Source organism: Solea solea, chromosome 19, assembly GCF_958295425.1.
Source record: "Solea solea chromosome 19, fSolSol10.1, whole genome shotgun sequence".
NCBI lineage: Eukaryota > Metazoa > Chordata > Actinopteri > Pleuronectiformes > Soleidae > Solea > Solea solea.
In genome coordinates, this window is record NC_081152.1 from 18279668 (window position 1) to 18298809 (window position 19142).

A 19142-nucleotide genomic window follows, 5' to 3' on the forward strand; every position below is an offset into this window, starting at 1 on the left:
TATTGTAAGTCGCTTTGGATAAAAGCGTCTGCTAAATGACATGTAATGTAATGTAAAAACAGAACTCGTGCCCCCCCCTCCGGAAAATCTCCACGCCCCTCCAGGGGGGCCCGCCCCACAGTTTGAAAAAGGCTGATATGAGGATTTGTGTATTAGGACATTTAAATGACACTTCAGTGGACACCTGTCTCATTGACTCCATGCAGTGCCAGTCATCTCACGAAATAAAAATACCAGGTATACTTCATACAGCTGGACATGTGGATACTCTTGTGAAGTTACACAGTGGCATGCAGGCCGATAATATAGGTTAGGTTAGTAAGTTGTCCAAAATATGATAAAAAAAAAGTCAAAGGTTAGTATGTCGTCCAAAATTAGACAAAAAAGTCATAGGTTAGTATGTCGTCCAAAATTTGATAAAAAAGTCATAGGTTAGTATGTCGTCCAAAATTTGATAAAAAAAGTCATAGGTTAGTATGTCGTCCAAAATTTGATAAAAAAGTCATAGGTTAGTATGTAATCCAAAATTCAGATACACAGCTCCCCCTCTGGCATGGTGGATGCTCTGCATCTCAGCAGCTACAGCGAGAGTAGTTCTTCTTCTTCTTCTGTTGAATGTACGCAACCGGATGTGCCCGGACTAGTGCCCGCACCAGGAGGCGCTACGGTGGTGAGAGGAGTGGTGAGGTTTTCTGATTACATCATCAGCATAGGGAAGTGCCGATCCGCTTCGCAGAGCCCAGGAAAACAATACAACACTATTTTCTCAGCAGTGGCTGAACTGTTTGTGCTGAAATTTTAGGGTTTCATAAACGAGGTAATGACACAGCTACACACACAAACTCAGTGTTAATTGGAGCTTCTGGTCTATGTCGCCTTTAATCTAAATTTTGGAAGACATATAAAGTATGATTGTTCCTTCTCTACATATTTCTTAAACAAGTGGTTTCATATTGGCAGGAGCGTACCCTGGGGTTTCAGTCAGGGCCTTCAGTAAAAAAAAACATGCACAACCACATACAAAACACACTATTATGCACTTACGATGAGACTTATTATGAGAAAGTTGATCTGCAACAACCATAGCGCACACGCACACCACTGCACATCTATACAGTGGGGCAAAAAAGTATTTAGTCAGCCACCGATTGTGCAAGTTCTCCCACTTAAAATGATGACAGAGGTCTGTAATTTTCATCATAGGTACACTTCAACCTCTGAGAGACAGAATGTGGGAAAAAAAAGAATCCTGGAAATCACATTGTAGGATTTTTAAAGAATTTATTTGTAAATGATGGTGGAAAATAAGTATTTGGTCACCTACAAACAAGCCAGATCTCTGGCTCTCACAGACCTGTAACTTCTTCTTTAAGAAGCTCTTCTGTCCTCCACTCGTTACCTGTATTAATGGCACCTGTTTGAACTCTAACTCGAAAAGACACCTGTCCACAGCCTCAAACAGTCTGACTCCACCATGGCCAAGACCAAAGAGATGTTGAAGGACACCAGGAAAAAACTTGTAGGCCTGCACCAGGCTGGGAAGAGTGAATCTACAATAGGCAAGCAGCCTGGTGTGAATAAATCAACTGTGGGAGCAATTATTAGAAAATCTGGGGCTCCACGCAAGATCTCATCCCGTGGGGTCAAAATGATCATGAGAACGGTGAGCAAAAATCCCACAACTACACGTGAACCTGGTGAATGACCTGCAGATAGCTGGGACCAAAGTAACAAAGGTTACCATCAGTAACACACTGCGCCGACAGGGAATCAAATCCTGCAGTGCCAGACGTGTCCCCCTGCTTAAGCCAGTACATGTCCAGGCCCGTCTGAAGTTTGCCAGAGAGCATATGGATGATCCAGAAGAGGTTTGGGAGAATGTCATGTGGTCACATGAAACCAAAATAGAACTTTTTGGTAACAACTCCACTTGCCGTGTTTGGAGGAAGAATGCTGAGTTGCATCCCAAGAACACCATACCTACTGTGAAGCATGGGGGTGGAAACATCACACTTTGGGGCTGTTTTCTGCAAATGGGACAGGACGACTGATCCGTGGTAAGGAAAGAATGAATAGGGCCATGTATTGTGAGATTTTGAGCCAAAACCTCCTTCCATCAGTGAGAGCATTGAAGATGAAACGTGGCTGGGTCTTCCAGCATGACCATGACCCCAAACACACCGCCCGGGCAACAAAGGAGTGGCTCCGTAAGAAGCATTTCAAAGTCCTGGAGAGACCTAGCCAGTCTCCAGACCTCAACCCCATAGAAAATCTGTGGAGGGAGTTGAAAGTCTGTGTTGCCCGGCGACAACCCCAAAACATCACTGCTCTAGAGGAGATCTGCACGGAGGAATGGGCCAAAATACCAGCTACAGTGTGTGCAAACCTGGTGAAGACCTACATTAAACGTTTGACCTCTGTCATTGCCAACAAAGGTCATATTACAAAGTATTGAGTTGAACTTTTGTTATTGACCAAATACTTATTTTCCACCATAATTTACAAATAAATTATTTAAAAATCCTACAATGTGAGTTCCAGGATTTTTGTTTTCACATTCTGTCTCATTCTGTTGAAGTGAACCTATGATGAAAATTACAGACCTCTGTTATCATTTTAAGTGGGAGAACTTGCACAATCGGTGACTGACTAAATACTTTTTTGCCCCACTATGCTTATGTACACGAAGGAGATCAGAAACATGATGGATCGGTGGTGTTAATGCAGTGGCCATAGCTTACTTCAAAACCCGCCAAAGGTTCAAACGTCGTTGATGACAACAGCGGGGGCTAGCGCCAGACACATCGCTGGGCCTGGGGCGTTCTGTCACTATGCATCACATTTTGATTGGCTGACGACACACTTCAGTCAAAGTTATAACCAAATAGGAAATGGCAGCTTCAACGAAAGGCCAGCAATACTACTAGAGCAGGTCCACGGAGCTATGATGCGTTTAATGACATCCAGGAAAATCCAGCTCAGCTTCACAAAAAATAACTATATTCTTTCTGGAAATATAATCATAACATACTGAAAAAGTAATTGAATTCAGACACACATTAAATTGATTATTTAAAAATAATAAAAATAATAATAAACACTTTTTTGATATTGTCAGGGCCAGCAGAGAAGGCCCTGCTGGCCCTGACAGCCCACCACTGCATATTGGAGCGTTTACGTTTAAATTCTGTACAAACACTGAAAAACAGCCATGTTTTGTGGTCCCTATTAAAGCGTATAAACCAGTATGTGTGTGTGTGTGTGTGTGTGTGTGTGTGTGTGTGTGTGTGTTCCAGACCACAGAAAGTTGCTGCATTTTAAAATGATTTGACAGCAAATATTTAAACACAAAGGTATTTTCCTGTGTGGTAATGAAGTGAGAGGAGATATTTTCGCCACTTTACAGGTTTTCAATCTCAAAAAAATGACACATTTTTAGAAAAAATATTTTTTTAATTCATTATTTTTTATTTTACACATCATCTCAATTTACAGTTGTTTCTTTCTTTTTGACTTCAAATTTCAAGGAAATAACTGAAGAGCTTTTATGACATAAACTCCATATAAAAATAGAAGTTTCTCACTTCTTCTTCTTCTTCTTCTTCTTGCTATATCAATTTTTTGCAGGTTTCAAGTCGATGACAAGTCGTCGTCGGCGTGATGTTTGTGAAAAGACGTTTGATAACCTTGAGGTTATACAACACGGTGATAACACTGATAACAAGTCTTGTTTTATTGCTAACCGCCGTTTGCTTTGCCTTTTATTTCTGTTTCCTCAGGCCATGACGACACATGCACGATGTTCGCAGTGTTGCCAGATCAGATTGACAGTTTCCAGCCCAATCACATCGTAGAACCCGCCCAATCCAATAAAAACCAGCCCAAACCACGAAGTTGCCAGACACTCGTGTAAATCCGTAAAATCATAACACATAGACATCCAGAGCTTCATATAGCATCAAATAGCCACACATAAATGATAGATTAACAGGTTTAATGCAACCAACAAGAGCGCAGTAAATAAACCATTGGCTACACAAATTGCAAGATGAACCTCTGGCATCCTAGCGCCAGGCCCAGATTAGTAATAATAACAGCTGCACGTAAAAAGGTGCACTTTTAACCGTGTAGGCCTAATATATTTAATTATTTACATCACAAATGACCCGTATGAGGACTACTTGCAAAACAAACAAACAAAAGAGCTGTTTTTACAATATTAAAAAACCCGCCAAATGTGGACAAAAGCAGCCCAAATTTTATTCACCCGCCCAATGTATTTTTTCCCCGCCTGACGTAAACAAAAGAAGCCCAATTGGGCGGAAAACCGCCCAATCTGGCAACACTGGATGTTCGCCTGCGATTGTGACAAGAAGGCTGCAGAGTGCTTCTCCAAAGTGACCTACGTGCACGAGCACAAGGACCTGCCCATCGAGCGGTGCCAGTGTTAAACCGGGCAGCTGGCGTGTGTCCGTGCACTCGATGCTTATGCGGCACGCGCACCTTTAAAGTGTCTCCATATCCTAAAGGGGACGACGGGACATTAAACCAAACCACAGCTTCACAGCTGTAATCTTCTCTTACTTTCCTCCAGAGCCATGACGACATGGTGTCCTAAAGTCCTAAAGTGACCTTTTGCTTTCCTCTGATATATTCAGGCGTAGACAGCACAATTTGCCATGAATTGGAACTATTTCAATAAAGATTCTTTGTACTTGACTGTGGTGGGGACTTTATCGTGCTCTACGCCTCAGAGTTCTTAAAATACACCAAATACAAAGAGGTGGCTGTCACAGCTGCAGATTAACAAAATACATTACAAGTATGATTATGTATATTAGCAATGACACAGTTGTTTTTGTTGTTAAAAGTGAATAATGGAAATCTGTGTGAATGTATTACAGTGAAAAGACACGACATATGTACACGGCTATAAGGATTTTTTTTATTTGTTTATATGTCAGTGTTCACACATCACGATACGTGTCACCACCGATGAACAGATGCCAGGGTGGAGCACGGCGGCGGCGGCTCGGTGTTTGCTTTATAAAGAGAGCAGCGGAGCTCACGGAGAGAAGACATCTGCAGCTGAAGTTCTGACTGTCACGATGAAAACCCTGCAGACTCTCACTCTCCTGGCTGTGGGCCTCTCTGTCGGTGAGTAGAATCTTGACCCGGAGCTGTTGACCTGCACGTGTGGTGGCCGTGAACTGATGCATTAAAAGAATTTCCTGATCTTCAGCCCAGGGTTCAGAGGAGAATGCACTCCACCAGTTCAGAAAAATGATCCTGTGCTTGTTGCCGAACAGCTGGCCTATTTTGGACTATGCCGACTACGGCTGCTACTGTGGAAAAGGAGGCTGCGGAACGCCTGTGGATGATCTGGACAGGTTCTGATTCACTTAATGTGCTTATATACTAATGCAAAATAGTGAGCCGGTCTTTTGAACGGCTCCTCAAGATCCGGCTCCCTTCAAAGAGCCATGAATCCCATCTCTAATTGTTATCGTTTAATGTAAGGGTCTGCAACCTTTGTGACATGGAGTGCCAGTTTGAAATGTCTAATATACCTGGAATTGTATTCTATTCATAGAGCACATCTCAGTGCTGTATCTGCTCAACCATAATAATAATTTTAAGAGAAAACATCTTAAAAAAACACTGCCTTTAATTAACATATTGCTCTGTCTGGAAAGTTAGGCCAAACCAAAACTGAGACTCCAGTACCTTGTCTGAAAAGTGTGTCTTGTCAAACGTGCAGGTGCTGCCAAGTGCACGACAACTGTTACGGAGAAGCTGAGAAACTGGCTGAATGCAACTTCTACCAATATCCTTACAACACGTTATACAAGTACCAGTGTGACAAAGAAAACAAGACCCTCACCTGCAACAGTGAGTCTCGCACGGCAACACCCCGAGAGCTTCTCGTTCACTCTTGAAACTTGAATTTCAACATTTAAAAAGGTAGTGTGGGGAAAATATTGAGCTCTCCAAGTAAACGCCATCATTATCACCAAAAGGTTAAAATACAGCGATGTAAATAGGCCACAGGGGGGCAGATTTAGCCCTGGTAAGAGCAAGATTGAATTTGCTCTCGTCCTATTGCTAACCACTGTTTCCTCTCCGTTTCTGCTTCCTCAGGCGACAACTGTAAATGTGCGATGTTCGTCTGCGAGTGTGACAGGAAGGCTGCAGAGTGCTTCTCCAGATCTCCCTACAATCCCAAGTACAAGCACCTGCCCGAGGAGCGGTGCCATTGTTAAAGCTGGCAGCCATCATGTGTCCGCACGCTTGATGCTTTTACGACACACTCACCTTTAAAGTGTCGTGATCTCTGAAGGGGAAGATTCCTCTTCCAGTAGATAAACCAAACTACAACTGTCCTGCTGTAATCTTCACTTCCTTTCCTCCAGAGTCACAGGGTGAGCGACACTCTGGACCTTTTGTTTTCCCTCTGACATATTCAGGTGTTTTAACCAAATGTCTACATTTCAATAAAAGAGCAGATAAAACGTTGGTTTATTGCATCATTTGTATTCTTGAATGGTCGACTTTGTAATGATTTAACAGCTGTTGAAAGTCTGTCTCCGTGCTCCCTACCGTCCGTTTGTGAAAACCCAGTCTTGCAAGATCAGGGATGCTGACCCGGAGTCTTCTGAAAACTGTCCTCCAAAACTGTAGGGGGAGCTCCGTAGAGAAAAAGGACCAAAAAAAAACAAAAAACATACTAATTCAAGGAAATGTTCTAAACTCCACCCACACGTGTGGGACTGACGCCGACCCTCGATTAGTACGAACAGAACGGACTGACTCTCCACGGAAAGTACGACCGAGCCCTGAGCCTCACTCTTGATCATATGATATATAGATATATAGAAAATGGTAGACAAAGAATGAATGAATGAATCTAGAAGACAAAAGCTGATTGCAGTTCCCTGTCTGGATTTTACTTGTTCTTACACAGATGCACAAATAATAACAAGTTGAAGATGGTACAGTCCTGAGCAACCATTCTTTTTAAAAAAACAACAACAACAAAAAGAAGCTGATCTCAGATGAGGCCAGCCTCAACACACATCTGGTAGAAGTGACCCTGAAGAGTGATGAGCTCAGGAGGGGAGTCCATCTCTGCGATGGTGCCTCGGTCCATCACAATGACCCTGATGAGAGAGAGACACACACACACACACACACACACACACACACACGAGTGAGACACTTCAGTAAGTCAACCAGAGGCAGGTCAGATGCGTAGAAGACCTAGACGAAGGTTGAAGAAGCAGATAAATTCCTCCAAGACAAAGTCAGAAAGATGCACTCCTCTCACCCTGGACATTTTGTCTTTAAAGACTCTCCTCAGGTGGACGCTTCAGGACATTGAGAGCATGAGCAAATAGACTAAAGAATAGAGTTTAATTTATGGCAGCGTCATTAACGCACTAAAACACAGCAATAAAAGGACCATGGTCATCCTACAGCGTCTTTATACAGACGTGCTGACTTTACACCAGGTCAGTGTTTGTGCTTGTCAATCATTAGTGTCTGCTGCTGCAAGCATCTCTTGTTATTTTGTGTTTATTCCGCTTCTTGATATTCCTCTTCCTCCCATATTGTGTCACTAGTCCCCATCATACAGGACACATATACACACGCAGCATCATACATGACACATACACACACACGTACATGTGCATGCACACACTCACCTCTGCACTGTAATGACCTGCTGACTTATAATTCATTCATTTCTTTTCAACGTCTTTATATTTTTTATATCTATTTTTTTATATGTTTCATTTTATATTTAGACTGCACTTGCATGCCTCCTATGTTTCTTTTTTGTAACATATTCTTGGAGCTGCTGAACTGTGAATAAAGTATCTATCTATCTATCTATCTATCTATCTATCTATCTATCTATCACAGTTTTGAGAAAACCCCCACACATGTTATATCAAAACGTGCGGTTTGTCACAAAGACGAGTCACCGAGAGAGAGAGGAGCGAGCACTAGTGACAGTACCTCGTGTAGTCCATGATGGTGTTGAGGCGGTGAGCGATGGTGAGGACTGTGCAGTCATCAAACTGATTGCGGATGGTGGACTGGATCAGCTGGTCAGTCTTCAGGTCCACAGCAGCCGTGGCTTCATCCAGGACCAGGATCCTGGTCTTCCTCAGCAGAGCCCGAGCCAAACACAGCAGCTGCCGCTGACCGAGACTGTGAGGAGCAACACACACGAGAGCACCATGACCTCGCGACCTCTCGAAAGCATTCGTCACAACACCTCAACCACGTCACACTGAAGTCCACTCCACTTTATCGTCTTTTTTCTCCTTAAAGACGAGACATCACTTACATAACATGTCGTCAAAAACGTCAAACCTCATGTCGGAGCAACCTCAACAATGTAATTGGTGAATGGTTGATTGACTCCAGCTCCCCTGTGACCCCTCCCCCATGTGGGAAAAATGAAGTAGTAGACAATGAGGAGTGAGTGTCATTGTTTGCAACCAGCTGTGTCTCCCTCTGGTGGCCGTCTAGTAAGTTATCACGTCCTTGTTGGACCAGAAGACTACGTCCACTTTCTTTTTATGTACAGTCTGAGGTTTAACCTGCTGGCTCCACCCACATACTGTATCACATGTTTGCTGTACATGTGAACTGTGGTTGGGCTGTTGTGTCAGTGTTGTACAACTGCCTCTGTCACGACTCCGGTGCATTTGGTAGCAGGTGTGTAGGTGGGTCTACGTACCTGAGGTTCTCTCCTCCTTCACAACACTGGTAGTTCAGTCTCTGCGGCAGCTCCGACACAAAGCTGCTGAGGTGAGCGAGTTCCAGGGCCGTCCACAGCTCCTCGTCTGAGCAGGTGTCGAAGGGATCCAGATTCATTCTCAGGGAACCAGAGAACACCACAGGGTCCTGGAAACAGAGGTCACAGAGGTCACAGTAAAGCCGGGTCAGAGAGCACAGGGCGGCTGCTGCTGCTGCTGCTGCTGCTGCTGCTGCTGCTGCTGCTGCTGTTATTGTTCACCGCACTGTTTAAACTCCTGAATTCAAACCTTCCGTTTTGACATGTTTTAGCAGGAAAAGCACAGATGTTACTCATGACACTAATGATGTAGTTTGTATGTAAACTGTAACACAAACATCTTAATATACAAGTAAAACATTAAGGATGAATCACACTGGAAAAATGAGCTGAGGAAACGCCAGAGGACGAGTTAAAGATAAATAAGTAATGAATACAAATATTGAAATGAATAAGAATCAATTAAATCTGTTGGTGAGAGTGCAAATTGTAAGAAATCTCTCTCACTCTTGGGTTTCCTAAGCAGAACAAGGAACTTTATCACCTTCGTTTTTATTTTTCAGGGAAATATATTAAATTTTTGCCAATAAAACCTGCTACATGTTACATACTGGACCTTTAACTGTTTAATTTGACGCGAGTTATGAGGAAAAAGAATAACAGTGATCATAGGATCATAGGAACTGCATTAAAGTACTACAGAAAGTGAACTTGTGTAATTTGGGAGTTCAGACCTGGGGGATGATGGTGATTCTGGATCGGAGGTCATGGAGGCCGATATCGGCGATGTTGACGCCATCGATAAAGATCCGTCCGTTTGCCGCTTCCAGAATCCTGAAGATTCCCAATGCGAGGGACGACTTCCCAGCTCCCGTTCTCCCAACGAGGCCCACCTGACAAATAACGAACTTCCTCAATAAACACTCAAAAGAATACATAAAAGTTTGTGTCACACATGAGACTGGGGTCTTTGCTGAACCTTCTCTCTGCTCTGGATGTTGATGGAAATGTCCTTCAAGGCCCAGTCAAGTCCTTTACGGTACTGCAACCCATAATCCTCAAACTGGATGGTACCCGTGGTCGGCCAGGACTCTGGCAGAAAACTGCCCTGGAGGGTCCATGCTGCCTGGGGAGCGAGAGAGAGATGAGGAGAGGAGGAGAGGAGGGTAGACAGTGAAGATTAATTCATTATTTCTGCATCACATACACACAGGACGTTGCCGTTTGTCAGTGTTTGTACATTTTATGAACATTCCCTGTAGAGTCTTCTTTCTGTTCTCTTTAAAATAAAGTAGCAGAACTGTTAGCGCTTCAAACCTCTTTCGGCGTGTTGTCGTACTCTTTCACACGCTCCACGGAGACAATGTTGTTTTCCACGTCAGTCCAGGAGCGAACAATCCAGCTCAGGATTCCAGTGACCTGTCGAACGCAAGACGCGGCATCACTTATCTGAAGCTTTGGGATTTTGTTTTTAGTATTGTTCATTTATCTTTTGGTTATTTTGAGCAATCTGAAAATATAATTCTATTGTGAAAAACAAAACGAAACCCTTTCACCGTGTTCTTGGTCTAACAAAAAAGGTGGAAAAAGACGGTGTTCTGAACCTGGAGAGATTGCGAGACGGCCAAACCCACGATGCCGGGACTGAGTTCTGCACGGCCGAGCACGGAAAATATGGCTGCGGCCAAAACCAGCAGATTCCCCAAAAACTCCAGATTCACCGCGAGCCACCTGAATCAGGAACGCAGCAGAAATCATCACAACAATGCAAACATCAGCTATCTGTTGCATCTCAGGTCAAATACAAAAGCTGTAGTGCGTAACTTTTTGTTATGTTATGTTATGTCGTTCTTCTACCTCCATTTCATCTTTGTGAACAGAAATAATATAACAAACATTGTAATACCATGTCATTCATCTAAAAAAATGGCAGAATGAGCAAGTTTTTTGAGACGTTTCTTTGTGTTTTCGAACTTCTTCGCGTATTTTTCATTTGACAGTAATGTAATTAGTTTGTATTTTAAAAGTCACACACTACAGTTTTAACACCAAATCTTTGAATAACACTATATGTCTTGGAGTTTGAATAAACCTTGTGGCGACAAAGCGAGGAAAGTACGCTTCCTGGTTGTTGTCGATGCGGAGGTGGGACTCCAGGACAAAGCGCTGCTGTTCGCCAAAGGCCCGGATAACAACGGCGCCCTGCACCGTCTCACTGAAGTGGCTGTAAATGGGCGAGCGGCTCACCGCCTCCAGGCGCCGCAGCTGACACGATGTCGCCACATAGAAACTCTGGAGACCGACACAAAGTAACGGTCAAGACGCTTGAAAGCCCAGAGGTTGATGATGTCCAAGAGAGACCTTTACCTGGATGAAGACGTACACGCAGGCAAGCGGGAGGAGCACCAGTCCTGTGAGGGGCGTGGCCAACAACACAATAATGCAGACTTCCAGCAGCTTGAACAGGTAGCCCAGCATCATCTTCAGCCCGTCGGGAATCATGCAGTCAATTGCGTCAATCTCTTTGGAGAAGCGGTTCAGCAGGTTTCCGCTCGGCGTGACCTCGAAGAAGGACATGGGCGAGTGAAGGACGCTGTGGAGAAGATCGGCGTGGAGGTGACGCGAAGCCACGATCCCGCCCAGAGCGATGGCGAGCGTCGTGCCGAACATGGCCATCGCTGAAACACAAGGAAGTGACCCCAGGGACAATCAACTTAGACTGATGTGGTCAGATTACATTGAGCTGTGTTCACACAGACGACATGTATGCAGCAACATCTGACCCTGAGTGAACCCCAGCGCCGCGAACACGCTCAGTTTCAGCCCGTGGTTGCTCTGCGTGCCGTTAACGGGCGTTTCGTCAGCCCAGAGGCTCAGCCAGTAGTTGTAGGCCAGTGACGCGGCCTGCTGGAAGGCGCAGAGGAAGATGATGGTCATGATGAAGGTCAAGCCAATGGTCTTGAAGTACTCCCTGTACATCTGCAGCTTCACCTGGTGACAGAAAGATTACTCACAAGTGAGTTGCTGGGTCAGGGTCAGCATGGGTCAAAGGTCAGGGGTCAGCACTAACATGTTCATAAGAGAAACAAATGTTATGAAAAACGGGACACACCCTCCCCGTGTGCGCTTTGTCAGCTTCAGTCAGTTTACCGACGTCATCGACGTCCAGATCCTGGTCGACGTCGTTCATCTGCTGGACACTGGCACTGCCCATGTCACAGCTGCAACACACACACACACACACACACACACACACACACACACGTTAACTCTTATGATTAAAATATGAACTTTTAAATGCCAGTTTTGTATTTACCTGATCAGCTGCTCCTGAGAGAGATCACAATCTGTGAAACTGAGACGAGACACGGCCTTTCTGCTGCCTGCGCACACACACACACACACACACACACACACACACACACACACACACACACAAACACTTGACTCCTCCTTCACATGGTATGGAAGTGACGCATTCACATATGCATGGGCGGGGCCTTACTCTTGTCCTGGAGGGCGGGGTTTTCTCTGCGCCCGTTTCCCCTAAAGCTTTGGATCAGTTTGGCAAAGGCTCCTTTCCTGTCCATCAGCTCGGCGTAGGAGCCGATCTCAGAGATGAGACCGTCCTCCATCACGACGACCATGTCGGCTTTAGGCAGGAAACTGAGTCCGTGAGTCACCAGCACTCGCGTCTGAAAACAAACACAAACGTGCACATGTAAACAACAAACCGACAAACTGAAAACAGCAGCAACGGTCTGCATCAAACAACGGTGCGCGGTCATCGTTGCCTTGTCTTTGAGGAGTCCTCTGGGTCCGATGATTCGATCGAAAATGTGTTGTCCCACGTGTGCGTCGACAGCCGACAGCGGGTCGTCCAACAAGTAAACATCGGACTTCCTGTAGACGGCCCGGGCCAGACTGACCCTCTGCTTCTGACCTCCAGACAGGTTCAAGCCCTGTGGTCGGTAAACACATCATCAGTAAACGACAACGTCAAACACATCCGTCTAAAATGTCAGATTATCTGCCGTTCATTCGGAAGACCCACACTCCTCACGACCCCTGGCGGTGTGATGGAGGCAGTGACAGTACCTTCTCACCGATCTCTGTGGCGTCCCCGGCAGGCAGCAGGTCCAGGTCCGGCAGGAGAGCACAGGCCTCCAGAACACGATGGTACCAGCTCTCCTTCCTCTCACCACCAAATACAATGTTGTCCTTCACAGAGGCGTTCTGGACCCAGGCCTGCTGGGGGGCGTAGCCCACAGAACCCTGACCCCGCCCCAACCCCAAGCACGTGTGAAACGATGTCGCTTAGGTTTATCTCATATGTTTGTCAGTTTATGGCTATAACATGATTTTTAAAAAAAGGCACAGTATGTCATTTCTGCCCCTGCGGGGGTCTCTCAAACTGTTGTCACCTTGACAGAGACGAAGCCACACCTCCTCTCCATCTCTCCCAACATGGCCGACAGCAGGGACGACTTCCCTGAGCCGACGTGTCCGACCACAGCGACCAGTGAACCCGTCTTCACCTTCACGTTGATGCTCTGCAGACACGGAGAGTCGTCATGTGACCAGGAGAAGACCCCGCCCTCGATCACGATGGCGTTTCCTCCTGAGGAAAGAATGCGGTTTCTCGTTACGTCCAGTTTCCCCACACTTCCTGTCCCACTTGCTAAAATCAAGGTAGGGGTGAAGCTTGTAACTTGTACTGCAGACAGCCACCAGGGGGCGATCCAGGTGTTTTGGCTTCACTTTCCCCAACAACTCCACGTTCTTTATCTTTATAGAGAGTTGTTGTGCTGGTCACGGATGAAACTGAGATAACTACCTGCGCTGTGAGGAAGTTTCTCCACGTTGTCGGGCCGCAGTTCATCTTGACACAAGAAGTTAGTCAGACGTCTGAGGGAGATGATGGCCTGATTTACAAAGAAATATTAATATCAGTCACTTATCGCCATCAGCGGGTAAATCTAGAAACATCTCTTTGTCATTTTGTCACAATAAACCGCGCCAGTGCACTCTGATAACATTAGATGGGCGAGGAGTCGGGCGACTTTGAGGCCTCAGTGTCGGCCTATGACTCGCCTGCATTGTCGTGTTCATGGCGAAAGGAAGTTGACTCAGAGGACTTTTCAGGATGTTGATGAGAGCGACAGACACAAAGATTTTCTGAGCGTCCAGGACGTTTCGTTGATCAAACAACACGTAGACGCCAAACACCGACAGGGCGATCTGAGGGGAGAGCGACGGCGAAGAGTTAAGAACAACAAACCTCACAGTTTGACCACAGGTGAGTCAGACTCACCAGGAAGGAGGAGGAGTTAAACGAAGCCAGAGAGACCGAATAAAGGATCTGGGATTTCTTCAGAGCTCCGAGTTCTCCGTCTCTCAGGACGCCGACTCTCCGCAGGAACGCTTCCTCCCAGGCGTAAAACTTCAGGATCTTCACACCGCCCAAGATCTCATTCATCAGTTTGATGCGACCGTCCATGAACTTCAACTGAACCTCCTGAGTGAAGCAGAGGACGTTCAGCATTGTAAACAAAACACTTATCAACCCATTCCTATATATTACAATAAAAACAAAAACAATGGTTCCCACCTGTAGTTTGCCTCTCATCTTAGCCAGAACAGCGTTGAGAGGGAAGGTCAGGGCGACGGCAGTGATCCCAGCAAGAGCCGCTGGGCCGAGGAGCTGTCAATCAAACACTCATGAGAATCAGTGCATTTCTGTTTCTTTCACGTTTGTGTTTCATTCTCCGCGTTGACACGTTGCTCTGTGTTTGTGTTTACCTGCCACAGGAAGTAGAAGCAGAGTGCGATCTCGATGGGAGCGATCCACACGCTGTTACAATACACCACAAAGTCCATCAGCTTCTGAGTGTCGGCCGAAACCAGATTGACGATTTCCCCCAGCGTGAAGTGTCTCCGTGCCGCGCTGCTCATCAGGAGAGTCTGACATTCACACAAGACAACTTTATTAACAACAACGGTATTAACAATTTTGACAGCATTTTTAGAGAGAAGGAAATGATGTTTCAATGTTTTCAATGAGTCAGCCCGTACAGATGTGTCCACTGATTATTATTGACAACTTTTCAGTTTTTTGACTATTGTCAATGTTACTGTGTGTGTATTAATGTTCTTGTTTTTGTTGCCTCTTTGGGACATTTTCTGACATAAACACTTATATTGTCAGGGCCAGTAGTCCTCATGGAGACCAAAACCTGGTCCAGATGAGGCAGAACCTCATGTATGAGGAACTGGTTATGTTTAGGACAAAGTTGAATTGTGGTTAGGTTAAAGTTTGTTGAGGCTGTTCAAATGAATGAACATCAGTGCTAAATCCTAAGAAGAAAAGGTGCACAAATGTGTGTGAGTGTGTGTTTGTCACCTTCCTGTAGATAAGTCCCATCAGCGCCGTCTTCAGTCTCATGCCCACCGTGAAACAGTGAAACATGTACTGATGATTAAGAACAGACTGCAAACACGACAAGAGGAAGAGCAGCACGGCGTACAGGAAACCTTTCCACACCGGTGCGTCCTCGTCCCGCATGAAGACCAGGAGAGCACTGACGACGATAAACACAACCACAAACAGCTGCTGTAAACAACGAGTAAACAACTAAATGAACAGAAACGTCGTCTCTCCAGCAGTGTGCCATCAATTCTTCAAATGCGCATCAGCAATATACTCACTGTAAGGATTCAGCACTATTCTGACTTCAATGAGTCGCTCCTTTGAGCACGTTGTAACCTCATCTGTGTCAGCATTACCACAGTTCGTCACTTTAAGCGACTTTTATTGAACAACCGTGGCCCTCTGAAGTGTCATCCTCGGACTGACCTTTGACCTCGGACTCACCTGAGCACCTGTGGCACGGCGAACATGAAGGCGTCATGGAGGAGGAGACACAGGATCCCAAACAGGAAGTAAAGGCCAAAGCTCCACCCCAGAGCGTGCAAGAGGTAGATACTGTAGTCCCGCCCCTTGCGGTCCTTCTTCAACAGTTGAGTCTTCTCCGTTGGTCCTGAAAGACTGTCTGACCGAGACCAGGACCAGGACTGGGATGAATCAGAACCGGGCGACTCTTTTCTGCAGAACATGTCAAAGGTGTTCATTTATTACTGGCTCTGTGTGTGTGTGTGTGTGTGTGTGCGGTCATCCCCACTGGACATATGTATTTTAAAGATGGAATGTGAAGAGTCGTACTGCAACTGTTTACACTTCTGAGTCCAGAAATTCTCCAAGTCCGTCATGATCTGGTTCGAGGAGTCCTGGTCCCGCAGAGACCACAGGTCTGAAGCCTGCAGGGGGCTTTTGTAACCCTTAACCATCAAACTGAGAGGAAGAGAGAAGATGACACATTACATACTGAATATACTTATTAATAATAATAATAATAATAATAATAATAATAATAATTTAGCCCTTAAAAACATTTATCTTTAAATCGTATTCAAGTCTTAAAACACATTTTCCTTTTGAGTTAAAATTTCAAAATAAAAATATCCGTCTCTATAGCAACAAAAGAGCTGTTATGGATACAAAGATCATACCTGCTGAACCAGAAGAAGAGGAACTTTGACAGAAAGGAGGCGTCTTCTTCGGGACATCTCTTCTGAAGAGAAAAACTGTTTAAGCGATAGTCTATCTACCGTGTGTGTGTGTGTGTGTGTGCGTGTGCGTGCGTGCGTGCGTTACCTGGGCAGCGTTGTCAGACAGTGTTCTGCGGTCTGAGAAGCAGCAGAGGACGAGTTCAGCGAGTTGCAGAGAGAAACAGAGGAAGAACACTACATATCGAATGGCGTCTGAAGAAAAACCCTGAAACGTTAACGCAAACCATTAAAAAAAAATTTAATAACGACAATAGTTATAACAATCCTATTTTTATTTTCAAATTTTTATTTTATTCTATTTAAACGCACCAAAACACCAATTCAAATTCCCTGCATGCGTAAATGTACTTAATAAAAGCAATTCTGATTCTGATTCGACAAAGTACAATTAGGTTGAAATGACCCTTTAAAACTGTAGTGTTTTTGTGGAATCAACCTTTAAAACTTGAAGTATTTAGACAACGCAAACCAAGGAAGCTCTGCCTTGGTTTGCCCTTAGGTGTGAAACTCACTGAGGACACCTGGTGGTACAAGCTGGGAGGGCACGTCAGGTAACAGAGACACTAACCCAGATTAAATTCACTGCTCCTCAGCAGGTCCTTATAAACTACTTGAGCTGGTTGTCCAGACTCTCAGGTCCAGTCCAGGCCTTCAGCCAAGTACATTTTAGACTTATTACATCCAAGACTAAATACCCAGGATCAAACACAGAGCTGAGAGGTGGAACTGCCATCACTGGGCCACAAGATCACAGTCAATATGTATGATCAATCGCTGATACAATATGTATGATCAATCGCTGATACCTGATCAATAATCTGCTTGATGTTGACCTTCAAAGGAACAATGGAGCAAAGAACAAGAAGAGTCCAGAAGAGGAAGAGGAGGACGGATGATCGAAGACCCTTTATTCTTTCCACCTGAATTATAACAACAGCCAGAACCTGAGGAACGAGGAGGAGGATGAGAAGGAGGAGTTAAATCTGATCACAACATCTACCAGGGTTAACCCTGGTATCCATGGAGACCAGTACCTGTTTGAAGAATTATGACGTACCAGCGTGAGGCTCCGAACCATCGGACCCAGCAGCATCAGAAGGTGCTTGTGTGTCTCGTCGTTTTCCTTCACCACAAAGTAAAACATCTCAAGAAGGCCAATGGAGGCCAGACTGAGACCGAGGAGCTAAAACCGGGGCCACAGAGACCCACGTTAGTCCGGAGAGACTCAATAACTTAGACCAAGATTAGACTAATTGGCACGTTAATCTATAATTCCCCATCCCAGACCAGATTCTTACCGTCTTGCTGCAGCACAGCTTGGACAGTGGAATAACACCTCGGTGGGAGCGGAGCAGCAGGTACAGCAGGTAAAACGGAGAACAGGTCCACAGGTAAACACAGGGGAACCACACCAGGACAGTGTGCTGGAAACACTGGGTCAGGTCTGGTTTGGAGGTGTACCAGGTCAGGTTCCAGTCCTGAAGACAGAAACAGAGTTAAGACTGATACAGACAGTTCAGGGATGTTTTGTTTAAAGTTATACAAACGACAAACGTGAATTTATTAACAAAGGCCAGTCAACAAGGTCCAGAAAAGTCGGGAAATAGTCCAGAGTCCAAGATGAAGTCCAGAACAAAGTCTAAGACGTAGCAAGTCCAAAAGGTTCAGGAAAGAGTCTGGAACAATGTCCAAGATGCAGTCCATAACAAAGACAAACATTAAGTCCAAAACAAAGTCTAAGAAGTAGTACACCCAGAATAAAGTTCAGGAAAAGTGTCTGGAACAGTCCAAAAGAAAGTCCAGAATTAGCAACACCTCTTCAACCATGACACGGAGCCCCACAGGATCCAGCTCACACAAGACAAGACCGGGTTCACCAAAAGGAGATCAGCAGACAGTTTGTTATACTGTGACACTTAAATCCCTCTAATCCATGAATTCCATAAAGTTCAGGTCCACACCAAGTTCCTCTCAGCCTCCACTCACACACGTAGACAGATAATCTGAATAGTACAAGAACACACAAACACACACACACACACACACACACACACAAACAGGTTCCTGGTTCCACATCAAATCAGCAGCAGCTGTGCAGGTGTTTGAAAACCACCTGGTTACATTTAGTGACATCACAGGAAGAGGCTGTCTGAAGGTTTTTTGCTGATCCTTCTGAATCAGGGTCTAGATCAGGCTTCTGGATCAGAACACATGGTCTTAAAGGTTACTGATGCAGCAGGACATGTTAATGAGTTTGTCATTAAATCAGATGATTAATGTCCTTTTAAATGATAATATCACACAAATCCTGAATAGGAGACTCACCCAGAGAGGATCCAGTCCACTGACACTGCACAGCTCCTCCATCTCTTCTTCTTCTTCTTCTTCTTCCTCTAATTCTTCTTCTTATTATTATTATTATTATTATGTGGTCCGTTTCTGCTGCTGCTCAAAATTTTTGTCCGAAACAAAATGAAGTCTTATGTCTGATTGACCCACTGAAGATCTGAGGAGGGCGGGGCTAAAGAGTGTGTCACATGTTTAAACTTTAAACACACATGTTTATTAAATAACAGCAATTTTACTGTTTTAACTGAAGCACTCCACATTCAGTATAGGTGTGTGAGGAGCCATGTGTGTGTGTAAGAGAGAGAGAGAGCAGTATGTCCTATGTCCTTTGACACACATGTGACAAATAACAAAG

General features: G+C 45.0%; 2 protein-coding genes across 4 annotated transcripts; one reads left to right on the forward strand and one right to left on the reverse strand.

Moving 5' to 3' along the window:
* Positions 1–5058: 5058 nt before the first annotated feature.
* LOC131446064 (phospholipase A2-like) lies at positions 5059–6263 on the forward strand. Its single transcript, XM_058617024.1, has 4 exons — positions 5059–5157; positions 5243–5390; positions 5762–5892; positions 6142–6263. The coding sequence occupies exons 1-4, from the start codon at positions 5109–5111 to the stop codon at positions 6261–6263; spliced, it is 450 nt and encodes a 149-aa protein (XP_058473007.1). The 5' UTR covers positions 5059–5108.
* Positions 6264–6925: 662 nt separating this feature from the next.
* On the reverse strand, positions 6926–18966 carry LOC131446062 (multidrug resistance-associated protein 1-like). Of its 3 annotated transcripts, none has more exons than XM_058617021.1 (30): positions 18764–18966; positions 17737–17916; positions 17496–17621; positions 17245–17382; positions 16524–16643; positions 16379–16437; positions 16032–16160; positions 15684–15914; positions 15213–15390; positions 14612–14773; positions 14421–14513; positions 14124–14327; positions 13904–14050; positions 13647–13734; positions 13234–13430; positions 12908–13084; positions 12604–12771; positions 12315–12504; positions 12126–12192; positions 11922–12030; positions 11593–11800; positions 11177–11487; positions 10902–11101; positions 10414–10540; positions 10127–10228; positions 9789–9935; positions 9544–9702; positions 8753–8919; positions 8023–8217; positions 6926–7160 (listed from the first exon to the last, which is right to left on the reverse strand). In XM_058617021.1, exons 1-30 carry the CDS (start codon positions 18803–18805, stop codon positions 7052–7054), a joined length of 4530 nt encoding a protein of 1509 aa, XP_058473004.1. In that variant the 5' UTR covers positions 18806–18966; the 3' UTR covers positions 6926–7051. The 3 variants fall into 3 exon arrangements, with proteins under 3 accessions (XP_058473004.1, XP_058473003.1, XP_058473005.1); XM_058617020.1 differs by having other exon boundaries at positions 16379–16440; XM_058617022.1 differs by lacking the exon at positions 18764–18966 and adding an exon at positions 18254–18742 and having other exon boundaries at positions 16379–16440.
* Between the last annotated feature and the right edge of the window lie 176 nt (positions 18967–19142).

Bases quoted from the DNA above. Each gene is read 5' to 3' on its own strand.
- LOC131446064 (XM_058617024.1), top strand. From the start codon at position 5,109: ATGAAAACCCTGCAGACTCTCACTCTCCTGGCTGTGGGCCTCTCTGTC. The intron at 5,391-5,761 runs GTTCTGATTCAC...TCAAACGTGCAG, and splicing joins CCTGTGGATGATCTGGACAG to GTGCTGCCAAGTGCACGACA. The intron at 5,893-6,141 runs GTGAGTCTCGCA...CTGCTTCCTCAG, and splicing joins CAAGACCCTCACCTGCAACA to GCGACAACTGTAAATGTGCG.
- LOC131446062 (XM_058617020.1), bottom strand. From the start codon at position 18,805: ATGGAGGAGCTGTGCAGTGTCAGTGGACTGGATCCTCTCTGG. The intron at 16,644-17,244 runs GTATCAGCGATT...TTAACGTTTCAG, and splicing joins TCAAGCAGATTATTGATCAG to GGTTTTTCTTCAGACGCCAT. The intron at 12,505-12,603 runs GCAACGATGACC...GTTTGTTTTCAG, and splicing joins GAGGACTCCTCAAAGACAAG to ACGCGAGTGCTGGTGACTCA.